Source organism: Diospyros lotus, chromosome 6 (genome assembly GCF_014633365.1).
Source record: "Diospyros lotus cultivar Yz01 chromosome 6, ASM1463336v1, whole genome shotgun sequence".
NCBI lineage: Eukaryota > Viridiplantae > Streptophyta > Magnoliopsida > Ericales > Ebenaceae > Diospyros > Diospyros lotus.
Genome location: NC_068343.1, coordinates 18,399,234 through 18,425,987, shown reverse-complemented (window position 1 = coordinate 18,425,987; position 26,754 = coordinate 18,399,234). Strand labels below are relative to the sequence as shown.

General features: G+C 34.8%; 2 protein-coding genes and 1 non-coding gene across 3 annotated transcripts in view; 1 reads left to right on the top strand and 2 right to left on the bottom strand.

Moving 5' to 3' along the window:
- The window catches only part of LOC127804065 (uncharacterized), a 30,636-nt gene extending 15,062 nt beyond the window's left edge, over window positions 1-15,574 (top strand). Inside the window, exons 3-5 of the mRNA XM_052340787.1 lie at window positions 14,225-14,354; window positions 14,443-14,757; window positions 15,098-15,574. Of these exons, the coding sequence (XP_052196747.1) occupies window positions 14,225-14,354; window positions 14,443-14,757; window positions 15,098-15,373 (721 nt within the window). The 3' untranslated portion in view covers window positions 15,374-15,574. The remainder of the gene's footprint in view (window positions 1-14,224; window positions 14,355-14,442; window positions 14,758-15,097) is intronic.
- A 153-nt stretch (window positions 15,575-15,727) lies between these two features.
- LOC127804064 (annexin Gh1-like) lies at window positions 15,728-18,703 on the bottom strand. The gene is made up of 5 exons (XM_052340786.1): window positions 18,556-18,703; window positions 17,466-17,611; window positions 17,062-17,280; window positions 16,520-16,732; window positions 15,728-16,162 (listed from the first exon to the last, which is right to left on the bottom strand). The coding sequence occupies exons 1-5, from the start codon at window positions 18,629-18,631 to the stop codon at window positions 15,866-15,868; spliced, it is 951 nt and encodes a 316-aa protein (XP_052196746.1). The 5' UTR covers window positions 18,632-18,703; the 3' UTR covers window positions 15,728-15,865.
- A 7,105-nt stretch (window positions 18,704-25,808) lies between these two features.
- TRNAD-GUC (transfer RNA aspartic acid (anticodon GUC)) lies at window positions 25,809-25,880 on the bottom strand. The gene has a single exon. It is a non-coding gene; the product is annotated as a tRNA-Asp (tRNA).
- Between the last annotated feature and the right edge of the window lie 874 nt (window positions 25,881-26,754).

Below are 26,754 nucleotides of genomic sequence, written 5' to 3'. Positions count from 1 at the left end.
TGATGAATCATATTTATTTCATGATTTTCTGTTCAAACAGTATGTGTGACTTCATAATAAATGTTATGTTGATTATTTACTTCATTAATATTATTGATGGTACTTACATTTCGATAACTTTAAATTTACCTTCTCGTTGTTATAGAAATTATACGCATGAATAAAATTATTTTTTGTAATTTGCACAGCTATTATATTATATGTTATTGAAAAATAAATGAATTATGAACAGTTGGGCATAGCGAGTTGAAAAAGAAAAATTGGAGCATGATTATATATATACATTTATGATATAAAAAATAAATAAATAAATTAGGGGTGAGCTCGAATAATCATGCGAGCTGCAGATAGGAAAATGGAAATGGGGGGATTAACCTCTCCCATGTGCTGCCAAGATTAAGTATATATATATATATATTATATTATAATAATATATAGAATATTGGTAAGGTGAAGTCCCAACTAATGCATTTTTAAGTGGTCATTTTCCATTTCTTTCTTTTTTCTTTTATTTTGTTTAATTAATTTAAGCATATGAAATATATATATAGAGACATTCATAAATTATGTTGGTTATTAATATGTACATTAATTGATTTTCCGTTATGGTTAATCACGATTGGGGCTATATGTTATAAATATATATCCACGAGCATGATGAGATGCATAATATATGATCATGTATGAGCATATGCTTATCTTGTATGAATTGTTATTCTTTAAAACTGTTTAAGTGTTACGTGATGATGAATACACGCAACGAATAATGTTCGAGGGGTATACCCATAACCTCAATAGACAAAAGTTTGACACGAGGAATATGATGATAGTTATTGTGCCATAAGCTTGGTAGATGAAAGTCTGACGCGAGGGAGCTTCGGCTTGTATTGGACGACTATTATGTCAAAAGCTCGGTAGACGTAAGTCTGACTAGAGGAAGGATTTCGGTCCACAATTTAATAATTATGTTTGCAAGTATATGACCATAAGTCAGGTACGTATTTTTAGGCCTTGGGTACTGGTATGACTTATGTGGGCCCCAAAGGCTATATGTGTGTGTATGTACATAATTTTATATGATGTTGTGAAGCATAGTGTGGGTGTGTTTAATGTAAATAAGTAATTCCGTCGCTTACTTTGATTCTTATTGATTCTGTCCGTTTTAAAATTATACTTGCTGAGACTTGTGGTTTATACTTGCTTTTACATCATTCCACATAAGGGAAAAGCAAAGGTCGAGGTGAGCCTAGTGAAATTTAATCCTCATGGGGTAGACTTGTGTACAGAGCAATCCCGACTTAAAAAGTCTTTGGGAATATTTTGAGTGCAGGGGAAAAATTATCAAATTATGTTATATTGAACTTAGTTGAACCTTTTGAGAATTATGGTGGAATAAACCCCCAGTAGTTGTATTAGATGAACTTATAGTTTATAATATTTCTTTAGCTTTCGTTGGGTGAAAAAAAATATTTATATATGAGGAAAATTTTTGGGTCGCTACAATTAGTATTGTAACGACCCGAATTTTTTTTCCTCGACTTTTTTTTTTTAACACACAGCGGAAGCTAAATAGATAATAAAAATCATAAGTTTATCTAATACAACCACTAGGGGTTTATTCCAACATAATTCTCAAAAGGTTCAACTAAGTTCAATATAACATAATTTGATAATTTTTCCCCTGCACTCCAAATATTCCCAAAGACCTTTTCGGTCGAGATTGCTTTGTACGCAAGCCTACCCAACGAGGATCAAGCTCCACTGGACTGACCCTCAACCTTTGTTTTCCCTTTACCTGGAATGATGTGAAAACAAGTATGAGCCGTAAGGCTTAGTAAGTATAATTTTAAAACGGACAGAATCAACAAGAATTGAAGTAAGCGATGAAATTACTTATTTACATTAAACACATCCATGCTATGCTTTACAACATCATATAAAATGATATGCATAAATGCACACATATGGCCCTTGGGACCCACATAAGTCATACCGGCACCCAAGGCCTAGAAATGCGTTCCTGTCTTATGGTCATATGCCAGCAAACATTAAATATTAAATTGTGGACCGAAGTCCTTCCTCGCAATAGACTTATGTCTACCGAGCTTTCGACATAATAGCCGTTCAATACGAGCCAAAATTCTCTCGTCAGATTTTCGTCTACCGAGTTTATGGCATAAAACCATCAACATAATCCTCGCGTCAGGCCATCGCCTACCGAGTTTATGGCATAATAACCATCAACTTCCTTGCGTCAGGCTTTCACCTACCGAGCTTATGAGTATACCCCGCGTATATTATCTGCCTCGAGCATTCATCATCATGTTACACTTAAAATAGTTGTAAAGAATAAAAATTCATACAAGATAAGTATATATTACGCATCTCATCATGCTCGTGGATATACATTTATAACAAATAGCCCTAATCGTGATTAACCATAACATAAAATCAATTAATGTACATATTAATAACCAACACGATTTATGAATATCTACTATTATATATATATATATTATACGATTGAATTAATTAAACAGAATAAAAGAAAAAAAAAAGAAATGGAAAATGGCCACTTAAAAATGCATTAGTTGGGACTTCACCTTGCCAATCTTCTATATATTATTATAATATATATATCTATATACTTAATCTTGGCAACACATGGGGAGGTTGATCCCCCCATTTCCATTTTTCTGTCTACATAATAGCTGCATCACCCCTAATTTATTTATTTATTTTATATCATACAATATTATATATATATATAATCATGCTCCAATTTTTTTTTTTCAACTCGCTATGCCCAACTATTCATAATTCATTTATTTTTCAATAAAATATAATATAATAGCTGTGCAAATTACAACAAATAATTTTATTCATGCGTGTAATTTCTATAACAACGAGAGGGTAAATTTAAAGTTATCGAAATGTTAGCACCATTAATAATATTAATGAAGTAAATAATCAACATAACATTTATTATGAAACCACACATACTGTTTGAATAGAATATCATGAAATAAATATGATTCATCACGAACAGAGAAGCTTGGATCACCCAAAAAAAATAAAGCTTACTATGACAAAGAACACCATTTTGTTTAAAAATATAGGGTGAACTGAAACCCTACTTTCAAGAAGAATTATAATACAATTTTTTTCGAAAATAAGAATTTTATTAAAAAAAAATGAAAGGAATAGATTTTCTGAAATAGAAAAGAGATTTAAGAACTAAAAAAAATATACAGAACGAAGACAGTATAAACTTGTATCTAAAATTTAAATGGAAAGAGTATAAGAACTTGCCTTAAATGTTTTTCCTTTAATGTTTGCAATGAGCTTGGGAGCTATCGAGACAAGAAGAGAAAATCCAATGAATTAAACAGACAGCAGAGCAGAAGAAGGAAGAAATGAGATGAAACAAGGGCAACTGAAAATTGGAAGCAGAACGCATTGAAGTGCGTTGCACACTCATGCATTTGATAAATAGAGAGATGGACGCAAAAATTGGGAAGGGCTCACGCTGTTGCTGTTGCCCCTTATCTTCCTTTTATTAATCACATTAAATTATCATATATATATTAAATTGACAGCACATGAAAGAAAATGGAAGAGGAGAATATATACATATTAATTCAGCGACACATAGGAGAAGAGGCGTGCACATTGCTTCTTTTTATATAAAGTATAAAATATAATATATATATGTATTTGGTAGCTGTCTCCTATTCAATTTCTTTCTAATAAAACCATAAATATATATATCTATTAATATCATAACATATTATATATATATATATTTTTTTTACATATATGCGCACAACAACATCCTCTCCAATCCAATCTCTCAAATTTCAAATCTCCCTTTTATTAAAATATAATATTATACATTAAATTGGTAACTTCACGTGGGCTACAACCTGGTCTCCCACTATCTACTCTTATATCAATTTTTTATATTATTTATTATAGTATTATAATGTCAAATTGAAGGCTTTAGGAAAAGCCCTCCAAATTCCACCTTTTCACGCGCCATCATGGGCCTCTACTCCCCATGCCCTTTCCTTTCTTATCAATGGCCTTCAATCCATCAATTTAACTTGTCCCTTTGACAAAATAATCTGTGCCGATACCACCCCCAATTCAATTTGTTTCCTCCAAAATTTTCACATATTTTGCTTAATAATTTAATAACCCCTCTTCTATCTATATATACCACCTTATTATATTATAATTTATATATATATTTACATACATATATAACATTGTCATTTTACTTTTCTAATTTAAAGTGAAAATAGGCATGATTGTTCCTTCCACCATCATGTCTCTCATTTCAATATCTTTTTTATTTTTTTATAATATATATTATCATATATATCTATATATTCAATTAAAATTGCCAATTCTTTTAATATTAAATTATCTATATCAGTTTCCAATTCTCCTCTCAAATGTACTTTCTTTTTATATATTATATTATATGTAAAAACAATACACGTGGGGGCACATCTTTCCAATTTGTCTCCCACATTCTCTTCAATTCACTTTTTATTTCTTTTCCAATTGCCTAGAATCCCATTGCACACTTAGTATTGTTTATTAGCCACTAACTCACATTGTTTTTTATGTTTTCTTTTAATTAATTATTTTTTTCTCCAACATCTTCAGCCTTTCTGCCCACGCCACTAGGCCGCGTGACTGGGCCCACGTCACGTGCAGTGCGTAGAAAAGTTTAATTCGAATGCACCAGCCTGATACGAACCCCAGATCACCAGCCATACTAACACTTATGCATGCAAGTGTGACCACCTCACCTACACGTTTTCTCATTAATATACTTGCACCAAATATTTATATACTAATCCCAACTCCCTTTGCTAAAATAAATTTTAGCATTTTCCTCCCATGATTCGAAACTAGAGAACTTGCCAAATCTCACCTGCACACATAACCACCCAACTACTATACTCCATTGTTTACCCACATTGAAAACAATTAATTTTATTTTTATTAAACCAACTCTCAGATTCTAAAATTATACTTAAATCCCAATAATTCCATAAACTTCCAATCACTTTCTCAACCAAAAATACGATAAATTTAAAGTCACCATTAAATTTCTCAAAATCACAACTAAGCAATAAATCATAAATAAATTTTTCCAAATACAAAATTAATTTATTTCCCAAAATACCGGGATGTTATAGTTCCCACACAAGCTTAAAATCATCATCCTTAGCATATAAATCTTTCAAACACTCAAAACCAACAATTTCAACACTAAGAGTTTTGATTAAATCCGCACGCCTACTCAAAGCATCCACCACTTGATTGTGCTGGCTTGACTTGTGCACAATTTTATATAGGAATTTATCAACAAAAGCAGACCATCTAGCATGCATATTACTCCTCAACTGCCTTTGACTACTCAAATACTTAAGAGCTTGGTGATCTGTGTAAAGAAAAAACTCTTTAACAATCAAGTAATGTTCACATGTTTTAAGAGCCCTCACAACTGTATAAAATTCCTTATTATAAGTTGACCACTTTCTTCTAGCTTTACACAACTTCTCGCTAAAGAATGCGATTGGTCTCCTCTTGGGACAACACAACACCTATACCCACTCCATTTGCATCACACTCAACCTCAACATTTTGTCAAAGCTTGGCAAAGCTAAGACAAGAACTTTTCTTTTATCAAGGCGAAACTATGCTCTTGTTCTTCACCCCAATGGAACTTTCCTTTCTTTAAACACTCAGTAATTAGAGCCACAATACTACTAAAGTGTTTAATAAACCGCTTGCGGAAAGTTGCTAACCCATGGAAATTCCTCACATCACTCACATTTTTAAGGGTTGGCCACTTTCTAATAGCTCTCACTTTCTTCTCATCTACCTTTATCCCATCTTTACTTATAACAAAACCCAAGAACAACAAACTCTCATAAAAGTACACTTCTTCAAATTAGCATAAAGTTTGTTTTCCCTCAACACAGTTAACACCTCTCTAATATGCCAACATGCTCATCAATAGACTTACTATATATCAAAATATCATCAAAATATACCACAACAAATTTACCAATGAAAGGGCGTTGTACCTTGTCATGAACCTAGGATTCATAACAGGTTTAAGAAGTAATTGGGAGGAATTGAGAGAGTTAGATCTGAAGATTGGACAGAAATAAGGAAGAATTTAGAGAGAAATAAGGGAGAGTAGTAGAGAGAAACGAGAGGGAGATTGGAGAGAGAATTAAGAATTCATTCAAGAGAAAATTATAGAGAGAGAATTAAGAATTCATTCAGACAATTCAAGCATAATTTCTTCATATTATTTATAGCCTCAACCATGCACCCATCTGCAAAACAATTGAAATTCTATCAAATTGCAAAATACCCTCAACTATTTATATTCCTATTACAATTGTGCCCCTCTATTGCTCCTAGGGTCATGACATACCTCGTCTTCGTGCATTGGTTAGTCCAAAGGGCATGGTTAACCACACAAACAACCCATCCCTCGTCTTGAAAGTTGTCTTTCACTTATCTCCAAGACGGATTCTGATTTCATAATAATCACTTCTAAGATCAATCTTGGTAAAAACTGCAGCTCCATCAAGTTGATCAAGCATGTCATCGAGTCTAGGAATTGGAAACTTGTACCCAATAGTAATCTTGTTAATTGCCCTGTTGTCAACACACATCCTCCAACTCCCATCTTTCTTTGGTGTTAATAATGTCGGCATTGCACATGGACTCATACTAGCTTGAATGTGCCCTTTTTTCAACAATTCCTCTACTTGCTCCCACAAAATCTCATTCTCTCTAAGACTCATCATGTAGTGCAGTAGGTTAGGCAAGCTAGCGTCAGGAACCAAATCAATGTGGTGTTGAATATCCCTCTGTTATGTCCCAGTGGCAGTTTTGTAAATTTTTGCAATTAGTTGTTGTAATAACTGCAACCCTTGTGTAGCTGGAACTAGAACTTTCCTGCGGTTATAACATGAACCGCAAGAAGTGCCTATATAAGGCCGATTGTATGAGGATGGGACTTCTATGTTGAATGAGAAGATCTTTCTCTCTTAATTTCTCTCTCTTCCCTCTCAATTCTCTCATTTTCCCTCCCAATTCTATCTCTATCTCTCCCTCTCGATCTTTCTAAATTATGTTCTCTCAAGTCTTGTTCCTGAGACTTGACACCCTCATAGGAGGTAGCTCATCAGGCAACTCCTTAGGAACCGCATCATGAAATTCCTCTAACAATCCCTGCACCTCCATTGGAATTTGATTCACTTCTAATGGTTTACTCACACTCTCCCCCTTTAGAACCAACAAGTGAGCCTCTCGGGTATCCCTACACTCCCTCACAAAACTCGGAGTGTTTATGTATAATGGTAAGAAAATTCCTCCTCTCCACTTTAGAAGCGTTGGTTTAGTTCTTTTCCACCATAGGTAACAACGTATAACGCACACCCTCTTTCTCAAGCTGATATGTGTTCTTCCCACGTCAAATTGCCAAGGCCTCTCAAATAAAATATGGCAAGCATCCATATCAACAATATCACAATAAATTTCGTCAGAGTACTTACCAGTAGAGAAAGACACCTTGCAACATTTATCCACACGTATGCCATCAACTTCTTTAATCCATCCAATCGTGTAAGGGTTTGGATGTTTCTCAAGAGTTAACTATAGCTTTTCCACCACATCTCTTCCTATGATGTTCTCGTGACTTCCACTATCGATAATCAACTCAAATATTTTCCCCTTCATCGTACATCTCGTGCAAAAAAACCAATGCCGTTGAGTATTATCTTCATTCTTTTGAGACAACATTAACTTCCTCACCACACATGTATACTCGTCATGCCCATACTCTCCTTCATCATCCTCCCCATCAGGTCCACAATATACTTCATTGTCAACAACATCTTCCTCCTCCCTTTCTACAATATTGATTGTCTTTTGCTTTGGACAATCACTAGACCTATGCCCAATCTCATTGCACTTGAAACATTTTAAAAGAACAGACTTTGCATAAGGATTAGTGGGTTTTGGAGGGTTAGAAGTAGTACCTCGAGTGTTTCCTACCGTTGTAGCCTTATTGGTGTTAACTACATTAGATGGATTGGAAGGTTGCACTCCTTGAACTAGCTTACCTCTATCAAAAGCTACTTGTTTATTGTCATTCCCACTATATCAGTAATAGTTGTCATTGTGGGTCCTCTCACTCAACATTAACTTAGCCTTTAAAGCCAAGTTCCTTGCTTCTAGCACACTCATAACCATCTGAACCCTAATTTTATCACAAATAGCAGGCTTCAATCCATTCAAATAACAGGTTGCTTGTTGATTGTCACTTTTTGACATCTGGTTTCTCTTCGTCAACCTCAGAAACTCTGAGGTATATTCATTCACACTCCTCATGCCTTGGGCACATCTCTGATAGTAGTCAAACATGTGTTGTTTGTAGTCATGAGACAAAAACCTACCTCTTAACAGTTGTTTCATTCGTCTCCATGTCTGAACTGGATGTTGGTCTTCCCCTCAATCTCATCTCGCTCAATCGCTCACACCAAACAGATGCACCTCCCTTCAATCTATAAGCCACTAATTTGACTTGTCTTTCATCTAGGATTTTCATGTATTCGAAGAATCGGGCAACCTCAGTGATCCAATCCAGGAACTCAATATTAAGATCTTCACTAAAGGTAGGAATATCAACCTTTAGTTTAAACTCATTGTTTCCCCAATGGTTATTATAATATGCATTCCTCCTAACCCCTCTACCAACAGGATTAGTCATTACAAGACCAAGATCATCTTCATCATCACTATCATCTGTCATTAGTGGTCTTCTAGGATTAACGGGGACAAGATTAATGGCTGATCTTCCCGGGTTAACTCCTCCAACGTGATTCATTCCATTTTTCTAGTTCCTGTTATCATCACCTCGTAATAAAGTACCCAATTGGTGGTTGATCTGCTACAATTGTTCTTTCATATTACGAGTTATTTCTCATTGTTCTTTGATTGCTCTCCAAACTGCAGGCAACCCCTGATCATCATCATGAGGTTGGTGGCTATCACCTTCAAGATTGGCCATCTGATTGGTTGATTTTACTGCTCTGATACCACCTTATGTAGTTTGTAGTACGTGTGTAGAAAACTAACACACGAATAATACCCTCAAAGCAACAAGTTTCAAGCACCGAAACTTGGTCTTGAGTAAGAGAAGAAAACCGAATGGGTTGCTAGAAAATTGAAGTCGGAAAAAATTGTTTACAAACCCTAAAATCTAAGGGCCTGTTCTCTTTGGTGTTTTCAGCCTGTTTTCCATTTTCAATTTTTCAAAATACTCAAAACGCGTTTCCTTACCCATTTTCAAAAACGCATTTTGCAAAACACACAAATTTTACACAGAAAACCCAAAACGCCAAAAATATGTTTTGGCTGTTTTCAGCCAAAACCAGCCCCTCAATTGAAAATACGAAAAACAACCAATGTTTTCACCTCTTCTCTTCCACATCTCTTCTCTCTTCTCTTTCTCTTCTTTTCTCTTCAAGCTCGATCGCCACCATCACTGCCATCCACGCTCACCACGACCATCACTACCATGGCTATCACTGCCACCACCCAAATTTGGCCGCCCGCCACGCCCAAATCCGCTCACCACTGCCCTCCAAGCCTAGATCTGCCATTGCCACCCCCTGCCACTGCCTTCCACGCCCAGATCCGTCTTTGCTCACCACTGCCCTCAAAGCCTAGATCCGCCATTGTCTTCCACACCCAGATCCGCCACAACCACCACCCGCCACCGCCCTCTGTCATTTCTTCCTACCACCATCGCCTCCACGCCCATTGTAATAATATAGTTTTTTCATTAATTTTTTTTCAATGATATTTTTAAAATTTTGAATATATTAATATTTTGTTATTTGATGATTTATATTTTTTTTAATATTTATGTTGTGGATAATTTAAATCTCAAAATTAATATAAGATTTTAATTTATAGGTGAAAATAAATTTATTATGAAATTAATAGTTAAGTGAAATTAAAAATGACTTAGAATGTATTTTGTAATTTTAATATATTATATATGATTAAATTATAAAACTTATATTATATATGAAATTCTTTAAATTAAATTTATAATTTATTAATAAATATTTTAAATTTATTTTGAGTCAAATTTCTTAAATAAAATATCATAAAATAACATTTTACAAAATTTCAAAGCAAACGTGTTTTTCACTTTTCTGTTTTGAGAAACAATTTTGCAGAATAACAAAAAGAACGCATTTTTATAAATTTCAAAATAGACACTCAAAATACAAAACTGAAAATGAATTCAAAACTCAAAACTGAAACACAAAGAGAACACCACCTAAGTACTTATAGTGTTTGACCACCCCATGGTAGTATTGTAAGTAAAAACCAATTAGAATCTTAATAGAAATAAAACTCTAAAATATGAAGTAGAATAAAATGCTAAAAGAATATGAAAATATGAAGTTTCGGCCCATGTCTGGGCCGGTTCTTGAATGGGCCAGTTTGGACCGGGTCTTGAACTCCATCTTGTCTCGAACAGTGACCGCATCAGAAAGGATTGAAAGAGATCCAATATCAAATTTGACCATCAAATCTCAGTATTAATCTTGTTGGCACAAACTTGGGTATTGTTTTGATTTTTCTTTTTATTTTCAAAAGGTTTTATCTTGATTGTCATTGGAGAATCTGTTTTTTTTTTTTTTTTTGGGTGTCAACATGAAAGCACAATAGCATAGATCTGGTTTTTTGCCCCTTTCTGATGAGGATTGAGAAATGATTGCAATTTTAAATTTTAAAGATTTTAAACAATGCTATGCTTTAAGGTGATTTAAGTATTACTTGTGATTTATTATGTTTGCAAAGTATATGTCCCTGGTTGAAACTTGAATTTGAATCAAGGCTTCATGTTGATGTTTTAGACTTCTAGTACCGTATTGAAATAATATTAGTTGTAATTAACTTAATATAGTTGTTGAAATAATATTAGTTGTTATTATAGTAATATGGTGTTAGTTATTTGTTACTTATGATTTTACAAGTTTGCATACCTCTTTATAGGTATATATTGAAAATAATGATGTATAAGTATTTTTATTCAAATTTTTAGTAAATGTGCACACCTCATGCCTTTGACAATATGCTAGCAGCTAAAGCAAACGAAAAGTTCAGTTTCCTTTTCCCAACTAACTTGGACACAATACAAAATTTTGAAAATGAACACTAAAAAGAAACAGGAGAAACACAGAACATTCCAAACGACCCCTAAGCAATTAAGCCCATATTTTATTAGTTCAAATGGCCTAAAATTTTAAGCTCTTTGGGCCCCAAAATAGCAAACTATAACTGAAGCACTTGGGTGAAGAAAACTCACCCGTTTTTAAGCCATTCCCTAAAACCTTCTTGACCCTTATTATTTTTTCATTCATTACCTAACTTCCTAAAACCTTCTGGAGACTTTATATACAATTTAGGGACTGTTTTTAACACCCACAAACAGCAAGCTTCAGCCACCAAAACAAGAAGTTGCTGCCCATAAGAACTGTGCATTCAAGACCTTAAGACCCCCATATTCATATGTTTGATCTAGCAAACTTACTCATTGTCATGGAATACATTAAGGCATCTTCCCAACCTCATTAAGGCATCTCTTCTATGGTTAGATTCCTGATGCAAACCTGTACATAGTTTTTATTTTCATGTGTTTTCTCTAATTGGGTAGGGGTATTTTGGTAATTTTCAGCTTTTGGTATATTTTGGTGTAAGTTAATTTTGGGGTGTCTTTTTGTAAGATCAAGTATTTTGTTGGGGTTTCTAAAGATTAGTGACGTTTAGGGGAGTTATTTGCAAAATGGGAGTTGGCTTCTCTTGGAAGCTTGGAGAGATAGAAGTTGGCTTCCCTGGAAGTTTGAGGTCTGGTATAAATAAAGGGTCTCCAAGCCACTTTGGCGACTTTTTCAGCATTTTGAAGACAGAAGCCTCAGGGAGTTTCAGCTCCAAACCAGCTAGGGTTTTGAAGATTTGGAGGCTTGGGTTTTGAGGAGTCGACCCTGCGGCGCCTACCAATCCCTCCACCTCTGCCATAGGCGCGAGAGGCTAGCAAGAAACTGCTGCTACTTGGCTGTTCTAGGACTGAAGAGGTGTGATCTCAGTTATTTAAGTGTGTTATTTGCTGTCCATTGTTTCAACACTACAACCTTGTTGTGTTTGTGCTATTTTTGCTGCTCCTATTTGCATCAATTCCCTTAATATAGAGGATGATAATGGGTTCTTTCATATTGGTTTCTACCAATAATATGGATAATCCCAACCCAAATGGTTATGGATTACCTATATATACACTCACAAACCCTTATCCATCTTATTCTTTAAAATCCATTCCTAATATGCCTATAATGAGAATTTACTATCAAAGTCAAGTTGGCATTGTGGCACTAAACTTCCTGTTGGGCTGCATGCCAAGGCAAATTTCTATCTCATGACAACATCTGATATAACCCCAAAATTCCTGGCTATCTTATCCTGAGGTGTCAGATATCCATACCTCTAAGGGCTAGAATTGCCCCACACTTCTTTATCAAGGTCAAACTTTTTGGTTAACAAATGTACTAGGGTGCTGGCCAGATATCCTGGTTACATGATCTGTACAGATAAACCTGACTTGTGTTTATCACATAAAGGTCCATTTACATGCCCCAATTCAAGGCTAAAATGTTCAATTATGTATCGTTTCTCATGAATCACTTGTGTTGGTGGGAAAGGCAATGGACCAAATATGAACCAAGTGCATGTTCTCCTGTACTCAATATACTTAGCCCCCAACCCCCCCAGTTTTCATCCATATTGAATATCCATAACCATTCAATTTAAATTAAAAAGTTAGTTAGATCCTAACAATGAGCTACACAATGAGAGTATGGGCCTAACTAGTAGCCAACAACCAACATTGGATTAGGTAGGCCATATACTGCTTGAGCCTAGCCTTGTATGTTTAATGCACAGCACCTTGTTAAGCAAAATAATTTATATTGGTTAATACATGTGGGTCAAGAATGGGATGGGGGCATTGTGCTTGTATCTGTGTAGTATTTTTTTCTCTGTCCATACCTGTCTTGTTGGGCAAAATTTTATGCCCATATCTGCCCCAGATGGATTGTATTTGTTGGATACTCGTCTGGTTGAGTAAAAATTGGCATCCCTATGTGTGTGAAGCACATTCCTGCAAGTAGATATCGCCTTTTAAATTTATCATTCCCTTCATAATTGTTGTGCTGCCAAGCCCACCTAGTAGGAAGGCAGCTTGGGATTGTTGTTTGTTTCATAACTACTGTGAACGAGTGAAACCAACACAGTGACCATTTCCTGTTTGATCTTGCATTGTTGGCAACCTCACTAGACACTAACAATTTATAGAGAACCTTGTAAATCTTATATTTTATTCTTCTGTTTTTTTAATCTTTGGCTAGTGATGGTAGTGACAGAAAAGAGAGAGTAGATCACCCTCTGCGCCCCTCCCCACCCCTTCCCAAAAAAAAAAAAAAAAGATTAGTTGACCCATTTGATTTGATCTGTTCATGGTTTTAGACAAAAAAATTATGATAGATGCAGCAGCCATTAGAGGACTTTTTGAGTATCAGAAAGTAGTAATTTGTGAAGGAAAATGATAATGAAAGTAGGATCTAACTGAAAAGGAACCCTTCCTAGGAAAAAAGGCAATAAATTAAGATTCAAGATGGACTAAAAGGAGAAGAGGAGTTGGGCAATAGGTTTATGTATGTTTAAATGCATCATATCCTTGCAATGTCCGTTTTCCTTTTTACCAAAGACGTTTCCATGTTAATGGTTCCACATAATTCATGATTGTATGTTTCTTGGTTTACATCTTTCTAGCATGGATATGAAAATGGCATTAGAATTGTAGTTTTGCAAGCTTCATGATTGTATGTTTCTTGTTTTACATCTTTCTAGCATGGATATGAAAATGGCACTAGAATTGTAGTTCTGCAAGCACAAGCCCCTTATGAGCCATGCTTCCAGTACGGTACCTAACACACAAGATTGTGAACTTGTTTCTATGTACTTTAGCTATAATTATGGCTTGTATGGCTTCTGTTTTACTTGGTTTTTCTTTAAAACTTAGAACTGCTTAGCGTGCTCTTTTCAGGAAGCCCTGTTCAGGATATAAATTGAAGGAAATGACTGGAAGCAAAATATTTGCTGGTGAAGATGGAGAACAAAACTCTGTCATTGCTAATTCTGACCATGTCAACAAAACAGGAGTACGTACTTATCAGGTATTTATTTTATATTGGTTTGATTAAGCATGCATATAGGATGCCCAAAATTTCATGGAGCAATATCTCTGAAATTCTGAGTTTTCAGCAAGCAATAAATGGAATAAGCCAGATTTCATTCAGCGCTGAGGGCAAGGTTTCTCCCAAGAAACCTACCACTTTACCTGAGGTAGCTAAGCAGCGTGAATTAAGTGGGACACTCAAAAGTGAGTCAAATGCAAAGGTTAGGAAACATTTGTCTGATGCAAAGTGCAAGGAACTAAGTGGGAATAATATTTTTGGTCCCCCTTCTGAAACTCCTCCTCGATCATTGGCTGCTGCACGATCCTCGGGAAGAAAAGAAAGGAAAGACATGGTTGAACCTGCACCTAGGAATTTACGGACATCTGTCAGAGTTTCTAATGTGAGTTTATTTGTTGGAATCCTTTTCTCGTTTATGGTTTTCATTTCTCCAAGATTATTCACTTTCCAAATATGGATATTTAGGTTATGCTGAAAGTAATACTCAAATCCGATATCCAATTCCTTTTAAGAGTCACTTTCCCCCACCCCCAAAATAAATAACATTTTATCAGGGAAATTGGAAATTTTCTTGCGTCATTTTTAGTGCAAATTTAGAAGATACGAGCTTTCATGAATGTTCTCCTCTGTGTTGTTAAACATAACAATCTGTATACTTGTTCAAGCTCTAGTTTTAAATACAAAGCTGTGCTAACCTTATTCTGAACCTTTTGCTTCTTTAGCCTGCTGGAGGTCAGAGTAACATCCTATTCGGTAATGAACCACCAGTAGTTAGGACTACAAAGAAAATACACAACCAGAAGCTTTCAGAGCTGACTGGCAATGACATCTTCAAAGGAGATGTTCCGCCAGGGTCGGCTGAAAAGCCATTGAGCATGGCTAAGCTGAGAGAAATTAGCGGTAACAACATATTTGCTGATGGAAAGGCCGTATCAAGAGACTATCATAGGGGCATCCGCAAGCCCCCTGGCGGCGAGAGCAGCATCGCGTTGGTTTAATTGTCGCATGTAATCTGTTATGTATTGGCAGTAGGATCCCTATCTATCATTGCCAGTGCGACCATGTTTGGCTAGTGTAGCATCATTTGCGTGCTTGTCAAAACGGATAGTGTCAATTTTGGACTGGTTTTGTTGCATAAGAACAACTTTAGGACTTGAAACATTCTGTTTAAAAGACGAGCATGGACGACTTTTCTTGCATCTTCTTCCAGCAATCATTCTATAAATACGAACAAGTAAGGCATTTGAAAGATGCAACCCATTCTATATTACTGTGAAAAATGATTGAACATTTTGCTGGCGCCAGTTTTAATTCATGAATTATTTGTATAGGGCGGAAGGTATCAAATAAAATTAGAATTGGCTCATCATCGTTTACCAAACAGATGGATCATTTTATTCGATCATCATCATCATCTCCCATTTAAGCAAACTAACAAAAACCATTTTCACGCACACAAAGTAGCTTTGCCAGCAGCAAGTTTAGTTTGCTTAGGCATCAACATGCCCTATCAAAGCTAGAAGCATGTTCTTGTAGTCTCCAGATGTGTCTCCAGCAATCGCACGGTCCAGATGAGCAGTGTTCCTCCTTTGATATTCCTCCTTAATACGCTGCATGTCAACCTCAGCCCGAGTTGCAACCACGCGAGTCAGAGCCCATTCGTCTGTCCCTAACTTGTTGATGGCCCGTCGAAGAGCTTTCTCGAAGTATTTTTCAGGGCAAGTTAAGCACCTTATTGTTGCTCTCAATAGAGAAAGGTACTCATTTTTGGGGTCTGTCCTCAGATCCTGCAACAGAAACCCTTATTTGAGATATGAGACAGAGTTGATCAAATGCTAAAAGGAAGGACCACATAAAATGATACCAAACAAACTCTTAGAAGAAGACCATTTCAAAATGCCCTCCTGATGGGTAGTTTTTAAGGACCTCTACAAACGACATGCCAGGGAAATATTTGGAGGTCAACAGTATAATTATTCTAAACTTCAATGACATCCATTTTTCCTTAAATGTTTCCTCTTTGCATGCATGCTCCTCAGTGGTCAGGTAAAAAATGATTTAGCTATCCGAAGGAACAAAAATAAAATGACCACGGATTAACGGCTTTCAACATTATCCTTGTAACTCTTAGGAGATGCACAAACCTTGTTGATTGCATTTCCAAATTCATTGTTATATTGGTTAAAGGTTGCGTTCAGCTGTGCTTTACTCCGTGTGGTCAGAATCCTGATAATTTCCTCATCATTATAAGCCTTCTCAGATATCTTCGCATGGAGTGTCTTGGCCTCTGATTTTGCAAGCATCATGTTCACCACATCTCCCTCATACCGGAATGAACTCACCAGAGGAACCAAAAGCTGTGTCAAAATTAAAAAATTAGAAAAAGAAACATAACCAAACAACCAACAAACAGTCATTGTCACAACAATAAAATACAATCTTTCATTTGGAGAAACATAAGAAATGAATAGAACAAACTGTCCATTGCCATAGCCGCCTCATTTTTCATGTTTAGGGGGCGGGGGATAACAAATTGTCCCAAAGCAACATTCCTTTCCTATCAGCAGGGAATCTTCTTACTAAGAACCTTCTTTTTCACCAACAGCGATACAATGTTCGCCAAACTTAATCATAACGGCCAATTTCTAGATCCAAATTGAAAAACCAGAAAGTTCAATGATTTTACCTTCCGGAAGTCACCAGTTGTGTGGTATGCAACATCTTCTTCGAGGGATCTCTTATAACGAGCATGGTATGCCCGCCTCACCAAAAACAGCTCATTGGAAGATCTGGTACAAGCAATTTCAATGAGCACCAAGTTACTAGCAGTGAACCTCCTTGTAGCTTCATTAACTAAGAATGCGTCACGTTCATCTGGATCCAGTGCCCATAGCATTACTATTTGCTGTTTTTCATAAACAATATGAAAAACACGCATTAACCACTCTAAAAGTGAGGTAAAAGCTTACTCAAAGTACAGCAATCTGTACTCAAAGAATGCAAAGGAGATTAAAATTGCCAACAATTAGATTCCTCAACTATGCTTGTGCTACATGAAGAACTCTATTTCTAGCAGTATCCAAGACTGACCTCAAAGTCACTCGAAAGTTCTCTGTCCAGTTCTTTCAATAGATCTTCTCCATAAGTGGCAGCATAAGTCTGTCGGATCAATGTGCGTTGGGCTGCATTCCTGTGAGCCAAAATTTGTATAATCAAATCCTCATTTGTTCCCCACCCTGCGAAGAGTTTATGACAACAGCTCATGATTAGTCCATCCAATACATATCAGCAGAACCTAGGGGGTACACAGCTCTTGTACTTGTAGTGACAATGACACAGCATCCCAAACCACGTCCAAATAAAATTCAGAACTGTCACCAAAAAATCTACCTATTCTGGTTCCATCTACAATAAAATCCTCAACTTAAAACTTCTGTAAACACGTCACAAAACCAACAGGTATTCAGCATTAGGTTGGCAAATAACCAAACCAATCATTTGACAATCAGATGCCCCTATTGTACTTATATTGCATCTGGTGAATTGTACCATCAAAGGTATACGAAGAAATTGGCATTTAACTCAAGAGTCTAAGCAGTCTATAAATAGATCACTAACTCTAATCACATTCATCTACAGTAATAGCAATCTAACTAAATTATATGGAATGAAGCACGGTAAAACAAAAGACATTATTAACATCCAACTGATCTAATCAATGGCGCTATAGACTGCACGGAACCCCACGTTCTACGATTCCAAACGTAAATCTTTCAAGCCATTTCCATTTGATAACGAGAAAGAGACAGATATGATCATATACAGTCAATAGCCTCCCTGCATCGTAGTTAAGCGACGATCTAACACCAAATAGCATCAATTAAAAGATCAAATCTAATAATGCTGAATATATGTCTTCCTCAAGAAAGTTAAACAAATCAGAAGAAACGTATGAATGATCAATACTACCGATAAGCAGCAGAATGGAGCCTATCAATACATATTATCCACCCATATATAATCTAATTGTGTATATTAAAGGATGCGACGGTAATTGAGATCAAACTAGCCATTACGATTGATCAAACACGAAAATCCCTCCGGATTTGTCAATGTATGCGAAGCGAGATCAAACCAAAACCAGAACCAAAAGAGGGAGAGAAGTGATTTGTAACACGACCTGCAAAGGCTTTCCTGAGCTGCTCGGCGTCCTCCGCTGGAGATGGAACCGATGAAGGAATGGTAAGAGTCGCCATTGTCGTCCTTCTCTCTCTCTCTCTCTCTCTCTCTCTCTCACGCTTTCTCCCCGTCTAATGCGCGTAACGTATATATATATGTTTAGCGCGAGTGAAACGCCCCACTGATACTGACGCCATCATGGAAATGTACGCCAGAATTACCGTCTACGTCACGAGTCGAAAAGTTTAGGAGAAATTACAATAAAGCTCTTCAGTTTTGATATAATTACAGGAATGATTTTTACGTTTTAAGAATAACAATAATTTCTTATGTTATTAAATAAAAAGATAAAATAATTATTTTTTAGTTTCCCCCTTTTTTTTCTTTTCTTTGTTTCTCCTCTAATCTTAGAAAATGAAAAATAATAAATGCTTGTGGTTTTAATTTCGAATCCAAAGAAGTATTGTCGATGAATTTAATAGATTGCATGATGAACTTATGAGAGAACAGAAGAAATATCATCGTCAATGTCGGCATTATTGTCAGAAATAAGTTGCCATCGCTAGCGATCTTAATTTGTCGGGAAAGAAAAAAAAATGAGCCTGTAAATTACAATTATATTTTAGTTATTTGTTTTAATATTTAATTAAGGTTAACTAATGATTAAAAAAAATTACAATGTAATATTAAATCTTAAAAGTGTTATATTTTTTTAAACATCAAAAGTAATTTTTGTATTTATCATAAATCTCAAGGGTATTACATATAATATTTTCAAAAGTTGTTATTTTGTAAGTAAAATTGCAATATGCATTCTAAGATTTGCCAAAACGACATAAAATACCTTTAGAGAAATTCTATCTGCAACCCATAAAATTGCTCTTCATAGCCCATACCCCCACCAAATTCTCCAATAATTTTAAAATACCTATTTTACCCCCCAGAACCTACAATCCACTCTTTTTTCCGATCATCCATGATCACCAGTCGTTGCTTCGCATCTCTTTTTCTCTCTCGCACTATATACACACACACACATATATATATATACATGCCATTGGGTCGGCCATGGCCAACCCACACACACACACACACACATATATATATATACACACACACGACTACTGCATGGCTGCAGCCATGGGTACCAGCAGTCAGGGCATTCCATGGCCGCACCCACAGTCGTGTATGTGTATATATATATATATATATATATCTGTGTGAGAAAAATGTGCTTCAATTGCTGCCATGTATCCTACACCATTAGTAATACTCAAAAAATGAAGTCTTACTTGAACATTTCATATTAGAAAACATAAAATAGAAAATAAATTAACATAATCAAATACGAACTTAGCCACATTGTTGAAATACTAGATCAACCCATCGCCATTAGCTGACCCCCCCCCCACACACACACTCTCTCTCTCTCTGTGCGATGGTCGACCCACCGAGGGGGGAACCGCCGAACCGCGAGGTTTAGGGATCCCTCGAACCCCTAAACGCTAGGGTTCGGGGGTTTGAGAAACTCTCAAACCCCGCAGTTCGGCAGTTCCCCCGGTGAGTTGGCCATAGCGAACCCACCTTGGCAATGGCGGTAGGTAGGCCGCCATCGCCGACCTACCTCACGGCCGTCGCAAAGAAAGAGAGAGTAGGTCAGCCACCATGGCCGACCCAGCAAAAGCGGTGGGTCGATAGCCATGGTTGACCATGCGTGTGTATATATATATATATATATGTATGTGTTTGTGTGTGTATGGTGCAGAAGAGAAAGGCGAGGCGGCGATCGGGAGTGGTTGGAGAGAGAGTGTGTTGTGGGCTGTAGAGGTAAAAATAGGAATTTTAAAATGAGTGAAGAATTTAGCGAGGTGCGGGCTGTGAAGAGTAAATTTGTGGGCTGCAGATATAATTTCTCATACCTTTAACATGTGAAAAATGATAAAGATTTTCTTTAATTTTATAAGTCTTTACTTTTTCTTTTTTCATTACTCCACAAACATTAAAAATTTTAATATAACAAAAATACCCTCATATTTTCTCTCCTATCTCTCTTCTTATTCCTCATTGTACTCTTTATGTCTTCTTTAAAAACAACTTTGTAGCTTGAGTTTTTCCCATTAATTTATTTTTTCTCTTGTTATCTTCTCTCTTACTCTTACTGTTGAAATATATCATTCCGACTACTAATAATTCTCTTTGGTCAGTTATTTTTATATTTTACTTCCTTCTTCCTCTTTCGTTGGAGAAGCCATGGCTTTTCTAGTGGCAATGATTAATAGCCACAAAGGTTTTTGTTGTGCCAAATACAAGGAAGAGAAAGGGAAAATATTGATTTAAAAGTTAAAGGTAAATGGTCTTTTATTTATTTTTTTTAAAAACATAAGGGTATTCTTGTTAGATAATTACCGTTTAGTAACCAAGTGGTCTGAAATCAAGAATTTAGCGTGTCATGATTGCTACATGGCGGTGAATCTAGAAGGTCACACACAAACTTTTAGGTTCACAATTATGTAGTAATCAAAACACGTCAAACTCTTTAATGCCGATCAAACACTTTGATCTATTATAAGAAACCATTTCCTTACAGCACCCCAAAAGGTCATGAATGACTTTTAACATAATGTTAAGACAATCTTAATGGCAATGAAGTCAATACTTCAAATAAACCTATTAGGCTTTTTGATTACTATGCACTATAATTATTCTACTAACTAATATCTCGATCGAGTGAGAGTCATGGACTAATTAAACTCATAGGACTCGATAACTATGACAAGATCCAATATGGTATGATCGAGATGACACATCGAAACACTTTTCAACATTAGAAACTTCTTTCCGATCATGCGCACCCTGATCAAGGGTTTTTCAACCACAATCAACTACGACTAAATAGGATGTTCGCCTCACACCGAATGTCAATAGATCTCATTGGTGAGCATCTGTTTCCATACACCACTACATAGAGACCACACAAAGAGTATTCTCACCTCTTATATTGGATAATTCTACTCAACGACAAATCTCCGATACTAGTGCATAAGACAACTCTATCACCTCTAGTTTGAGAATCAAATACACAATCGAAAACCAATAACAAATCATTAATCCTCTCAGCCACGTGATCTATCAGAAGCGTTACATTTAATAAATATTCAACCAACATCCACCCACATATCTACTATATGTATCTCACGAAATATGGCACATGACTCACCATCCTTTATCTTTAGTATCTCATACTAATCAAAGGTAACAACTTATGTGCTAGTTCATAAATGATTAATCATAGTTTCCATCTGAGAAATCTAAGAACTATGAATACTTTTAAGAAATTTCATGTTATAGATCCTTGTCACATATTTTTAACAACTTAAGAATATGATCATTAGGAATTTTAGGGACTCATTCATGAACAATTTGGAGCACAATGAATGAAGAAATAACCATTTTATTAATTACAAAAATATCATACATATATCTCTATTACATAATAAATGTCATCTAAATCTAGCATTATGGTATACATCACCAACAAATTGATCAATTATGGTGATCCATAATTTGGTTAAATTGATTCGAAATTAGAGGACAATCGAGAAGATAGGACAAAAAGTCTCCAATATTTATCTCTTAAAAGTTTGGACAAAAATTGAGGGATGAAACAGGAGAAAATGAAGGGATTAACATAAAAACCAACCACAATAATAGGGGGACCACCGAAAAACGGGGTATAAATCTAGAAAGGGGATTAAGGTTGATGTTTACCCTAATTGGCCAAGCCAAAAAACCTGAAAAATGCTAGAAAAAATGGGGAGAAAACAAACAAAAAATGGGGTAAATCTGTAGGTTGTCTCCTAATCTTTGCGGACTAAAATGTGCTCATGAAAGAGACAAATAAAGTATCAAGTAAGGGCAATTGCTAAATGGTAAAGGATTGTATGAGGCTCAAAGAATAGGTTCTCTTGTTTTCTTAAAAGTAAGCTACAAAAAATTGAAAGGAAGAAAAAAAAAACATGGAAGAGATCTTAAAAGCTTGAGGAGAGCACTTCTTCCAAAAGCAAGAGACTAAGGAAATAAAATAGACACTACAACAAATTTTGAATTATGAGGCATTTAAAAATGCCTCAATAGATAGTTTCTTGAGGCATTTTAACTATTAGGGCATTAATAATAATGCCCCATGTAACTGTGCCCCAAAAACATATTGAGACACTTACAAATGCCTTAAAAACAATTATAAATTTAAGTTTGTTGCGACACTTAAAAATGCCTCAAAAATTACTGTAAATTTATTTTTCATATCCCCCACAAGGCCTTCTCTTAATTCTAACTTACTTCTCCCTCGACTCGAACCCTAAACATTTTCTTCTTCTTGCACATGCGTGACCACCTAATCTGCACATCATCTTATTAATATATGTGTCTATGTTTATTTTATAGTATATCTAAGTTTCATTAGAATTATTCTATTGGGGCACTTAAGATTTGTCTATTAGGGCACTTCATCAGAGTGTCTTGTTAGAATTATTTTAATGGGGCATTTCAAAAATTATGCCCTATTAGATTTATCTATTAAGACACTTATATTTGTCTATTAGGGCATTTCATTGTTGTGCCTCATTAGAATTGTTATATTGAGGTACTTTATTAAATTGTGCCTTAAAATGATATTTTATAAGGCACTTAATTGTTGTGACTCATTAAAGTTATTGTATTGGGGCACTTTTTTAGATTGTGCCTTAAAATGGTATTTTAGATGACACTTTCTAAAAAATGCCCTAAAAAAGATGCCTCAACAAATCATTTTTGTTGTAGTGAGAGATTTTAGTGCTTGGAGACCATAGTAAGTCTTCCTTAATCCCTCTTGCATGCATGGAGCACAATGACACAACATCCATAATATGTGGTTTTTATGTGTGATGCATTTTATTTATGCTATATAATTATTGTCATGGACAATTAAAGTGCATGGATTATGGAATGACAAAGTTGTCCATAGAGGACTTTCCATGTTGTAGCAATGGAGGTTGCTTCGAAGACAGTAATCATAGAGGTTACTCCCTTTGTAGAAAAAGGGCATTGTCTTGGCTCAAGGGCCTTGAAAATAGAAAAATGAGAAATAAGGGTGCATTCATTTTATACATGAAATTCTTACTGAATTATAAAAGCTCATGACTTTCATTTTCTAAATTTTTAGATGTTTCGATAGTGGCTACCACTAGTGGAGGCTATTAGAATAGTCTCTAGTTCAAAGTGGCTACAACGACCTAAGTTTACAAAATCCAACCAAAAACGAAGCATACGAGCGATTGCAAAGGATTAAAGTTGAAGAATTCGAATAATGAAATATCAAAAAAATACAAAAATGCGAATTAGATTAACCATCCATGCTAAAAAGAATTGTCCCAAACCAAGGCACCAGACATGTCTCAAATTCGAGTTAGGCAACCATTCGAGAAACTAAGGGATTTCCCATTGAGTAAAAACTTGTTAGACAAACCTAGTTGTTACAAAAATAAAAAAAACATTGAAAAAGTTTTAAAAGAATGAAGTGTCGTGGATATTGAGTTGTAAGGCAATTTGTGATGAATATTTTGTGAACAAGAAATCAAAAAATGGCTATGTTATCAATACTTATTGTTTTGGCTAGAACGAAAATCTTATTGTGTGATTATTCTTAAACTATATTTAAAAAAAAAATTAGGACGTGTACTCAAACTTTTTATATCAAAATCACCAAGAAATAATTTTTTTACAATTAGTTATGACTTTTTTGTAAAACCTATTTGAACAATTTAAAACAGAGTATTACTATTAAACAATTTATTTTAGGAAAATGTTACTCTTACACCATTATGTAGCGTACACCTTAGCCTACACAATGGTGTAAAAATGTCTAAAATACCCCTTACTAAAGGTGATGAAGTGAGGCAGTGAGGCACATGACTAAAATACCCCTCATCCAATGCGGTAAGACGTCATGAGGCGCGATGAGATATAAGGGGTATTTTTATCATTTATGATACATTATGTAGCCCAAGGTATAGCTCATGAGGTAACAATAGCATAACCCTTTATTTTAACAACTTCCCATAAATAGTAGATAATGTATTAAACTAGAAGAAAGTTTCAAGAAAGTCTAATTTCTAGAACATTTGGTTTCATATATGTTCGATTTTAGTAGAAAAATATATGCCCTACTTGGTAATAACTGTGTAGTGTAACCCACCACGCAAGATTTCTAACAGTATATGGATCTCATAAAAAGGTGAATATTTGTTCAGCCAAAAAATGAGGAAAAAAAATTAATTTAGCAATGAAAGTTGAATTAATTATTTTATTTAAAAAAAATTATGAATTTTTGGTTCAATAAGACACATGAGTGAGTGAGTAGGGTGTTACAACTTGTGTTAGTATAAAAATAAAGATAAAATGGTCATTTTAAGTTTTTTTTTTTATTAAAAACAAAGGAGGTATGTGATATTTTTGAAAATGTAAGAATAATCAGTATAATTTGACCAAAACTCAAGAATGATATGTGAAATTTATTCTTAATAATCTAAGGGCAGTCGCTCTATTCATTAAATTTGAGTAATATATAAAATTTATCATAAAATATTTTCTAGCAACAATAATTGATAAATTATACTACTTTGCCCGAGAGGCTTACCTATTAGTTGATAGAAGTATGTCAAAATGACAAAAATGTCCTTCACACTCATGTCTTTTATAATTGCTTCCTCTTCCCTTCCATGATCGTTGTCAATCTCATCTCTCTCCTTTCTTATGGTCGTCATTGCCTTGCCTCCTCACCACCTTTGCCTTGTCGTCGCTTCTTACCCGTCGACTGCCACTACATCCACTACGACAGATATAAATATGGTCAACAAACGAGGGCATTTTCGTCATTGTAGAACCTCTCAATAATTCTCTCGAACAAAGTAGCAATTTTCATAATTGATGAGCTAAATTTTTAAAGTGTCCAGTCATATAATTAATTTTTTTAAGCAATTGTCATAATTTAAAATATTACACTTAATCTATTCACAATGATAAATGATATATATTTATATATATGCATAAATAAATTAAATCTTCTGTAACAACGCCCCACTTGAGATAATCTTCAGACCGTCTGATTTATCTTCCCCTGATTCCTCGCGCCGAGAATGAATGCGTGCTGTTTCAGTCCACGTGTCTGTTAGGGATTGGGACATGATCATTGAAACTTGTCAAGAACAAAAAAGATTTCGCCGTTGCCGGGGATCGAACCCGGGTCACCCGCGTGACAGGCGGGAATACTCACCACTATACTACAACGACCCATTGACGTTTAGCGTGTAAATTATATTTATTTAAGATTATTACAATTGTATCCAAGTTCTTATTCTTTAATTTTTCCTGTCCGTGGGGCTTCTTTCGTAAATGGCGTGAATTGAGAAGATAAAATAAGCCAAACAGCCCCTCTAAATACTGAGTACTGTTTCGAATTTATTGATTTTATATATATATAATTATAATAAAATTTTCAATATAAAACTATCATTATTATAAAAATATATATTATTTGTCACAATATAATAATGCACACAAATCATCATAAAACTTGTACAAAAAGATAGATTATACAACTGATAACATAACATATATATATATATATATATCAAGACAAAATAAATAATTTAAGTGTATATAAAAGATGTCAAAAATATCTTCTTATTTTCAAAGTCATAAAAATGATTATTATTTTTCATTCCTTTATGAATTATTTACAACAAAAATTACATAAACAATTAAAAATAATGTATATATATAACTAATAATTATGGTATTATCAACCATGCTCTAACCATTAACTCTTAATTCTCTAAGTGTTTTTTTTTTTAGTTCAATGCTCACTCCAATTTTTACATCTTTACTTTTAAATAGTTCCTAATATGTATTATGTATAATTATATTCATACATTCATTCTAAGCGTTTCTTAAAAGAGCTTTCAAGCTCTCAACTTTTTATGTTATAATACTTGTAAACTAATAAAATGTTTGAATAAAATATTCTTTAAATTATCAATGGTGTACTTACAAAAAATACTCTTTAAATTATCAAACAAAAACTTATAGGCTCTTAAAAATTGTAAAATGACTAAAAAAAACACGTACCCAATTATATTTACAAAAAATAAATCTATAAAAAAAA

Coding starts and splice junctions, on each gene's coding strand:
- LOC127804064 (XM_052340786.1), bottom strand. CDS start 18,631: ATGGCGACTCTTACCATTCCTTCATCGGTTCCATCTCCAGCGGAGGAC. Junction 17,612..18,555: donor GCTCAGGAAAGCCTTTGCAG/GTCGTGTTACAA, acceptor AACTCTTCGCAG/GGTGGGGAACAAATGAGGAT. Junction 16,163..16,519: donor TTGGAAATGCAATCAACAAG/GTTTGTGCATCT, acceptor TTTCTGTTGCAG/GATCTGAGGACAGACCCCAA.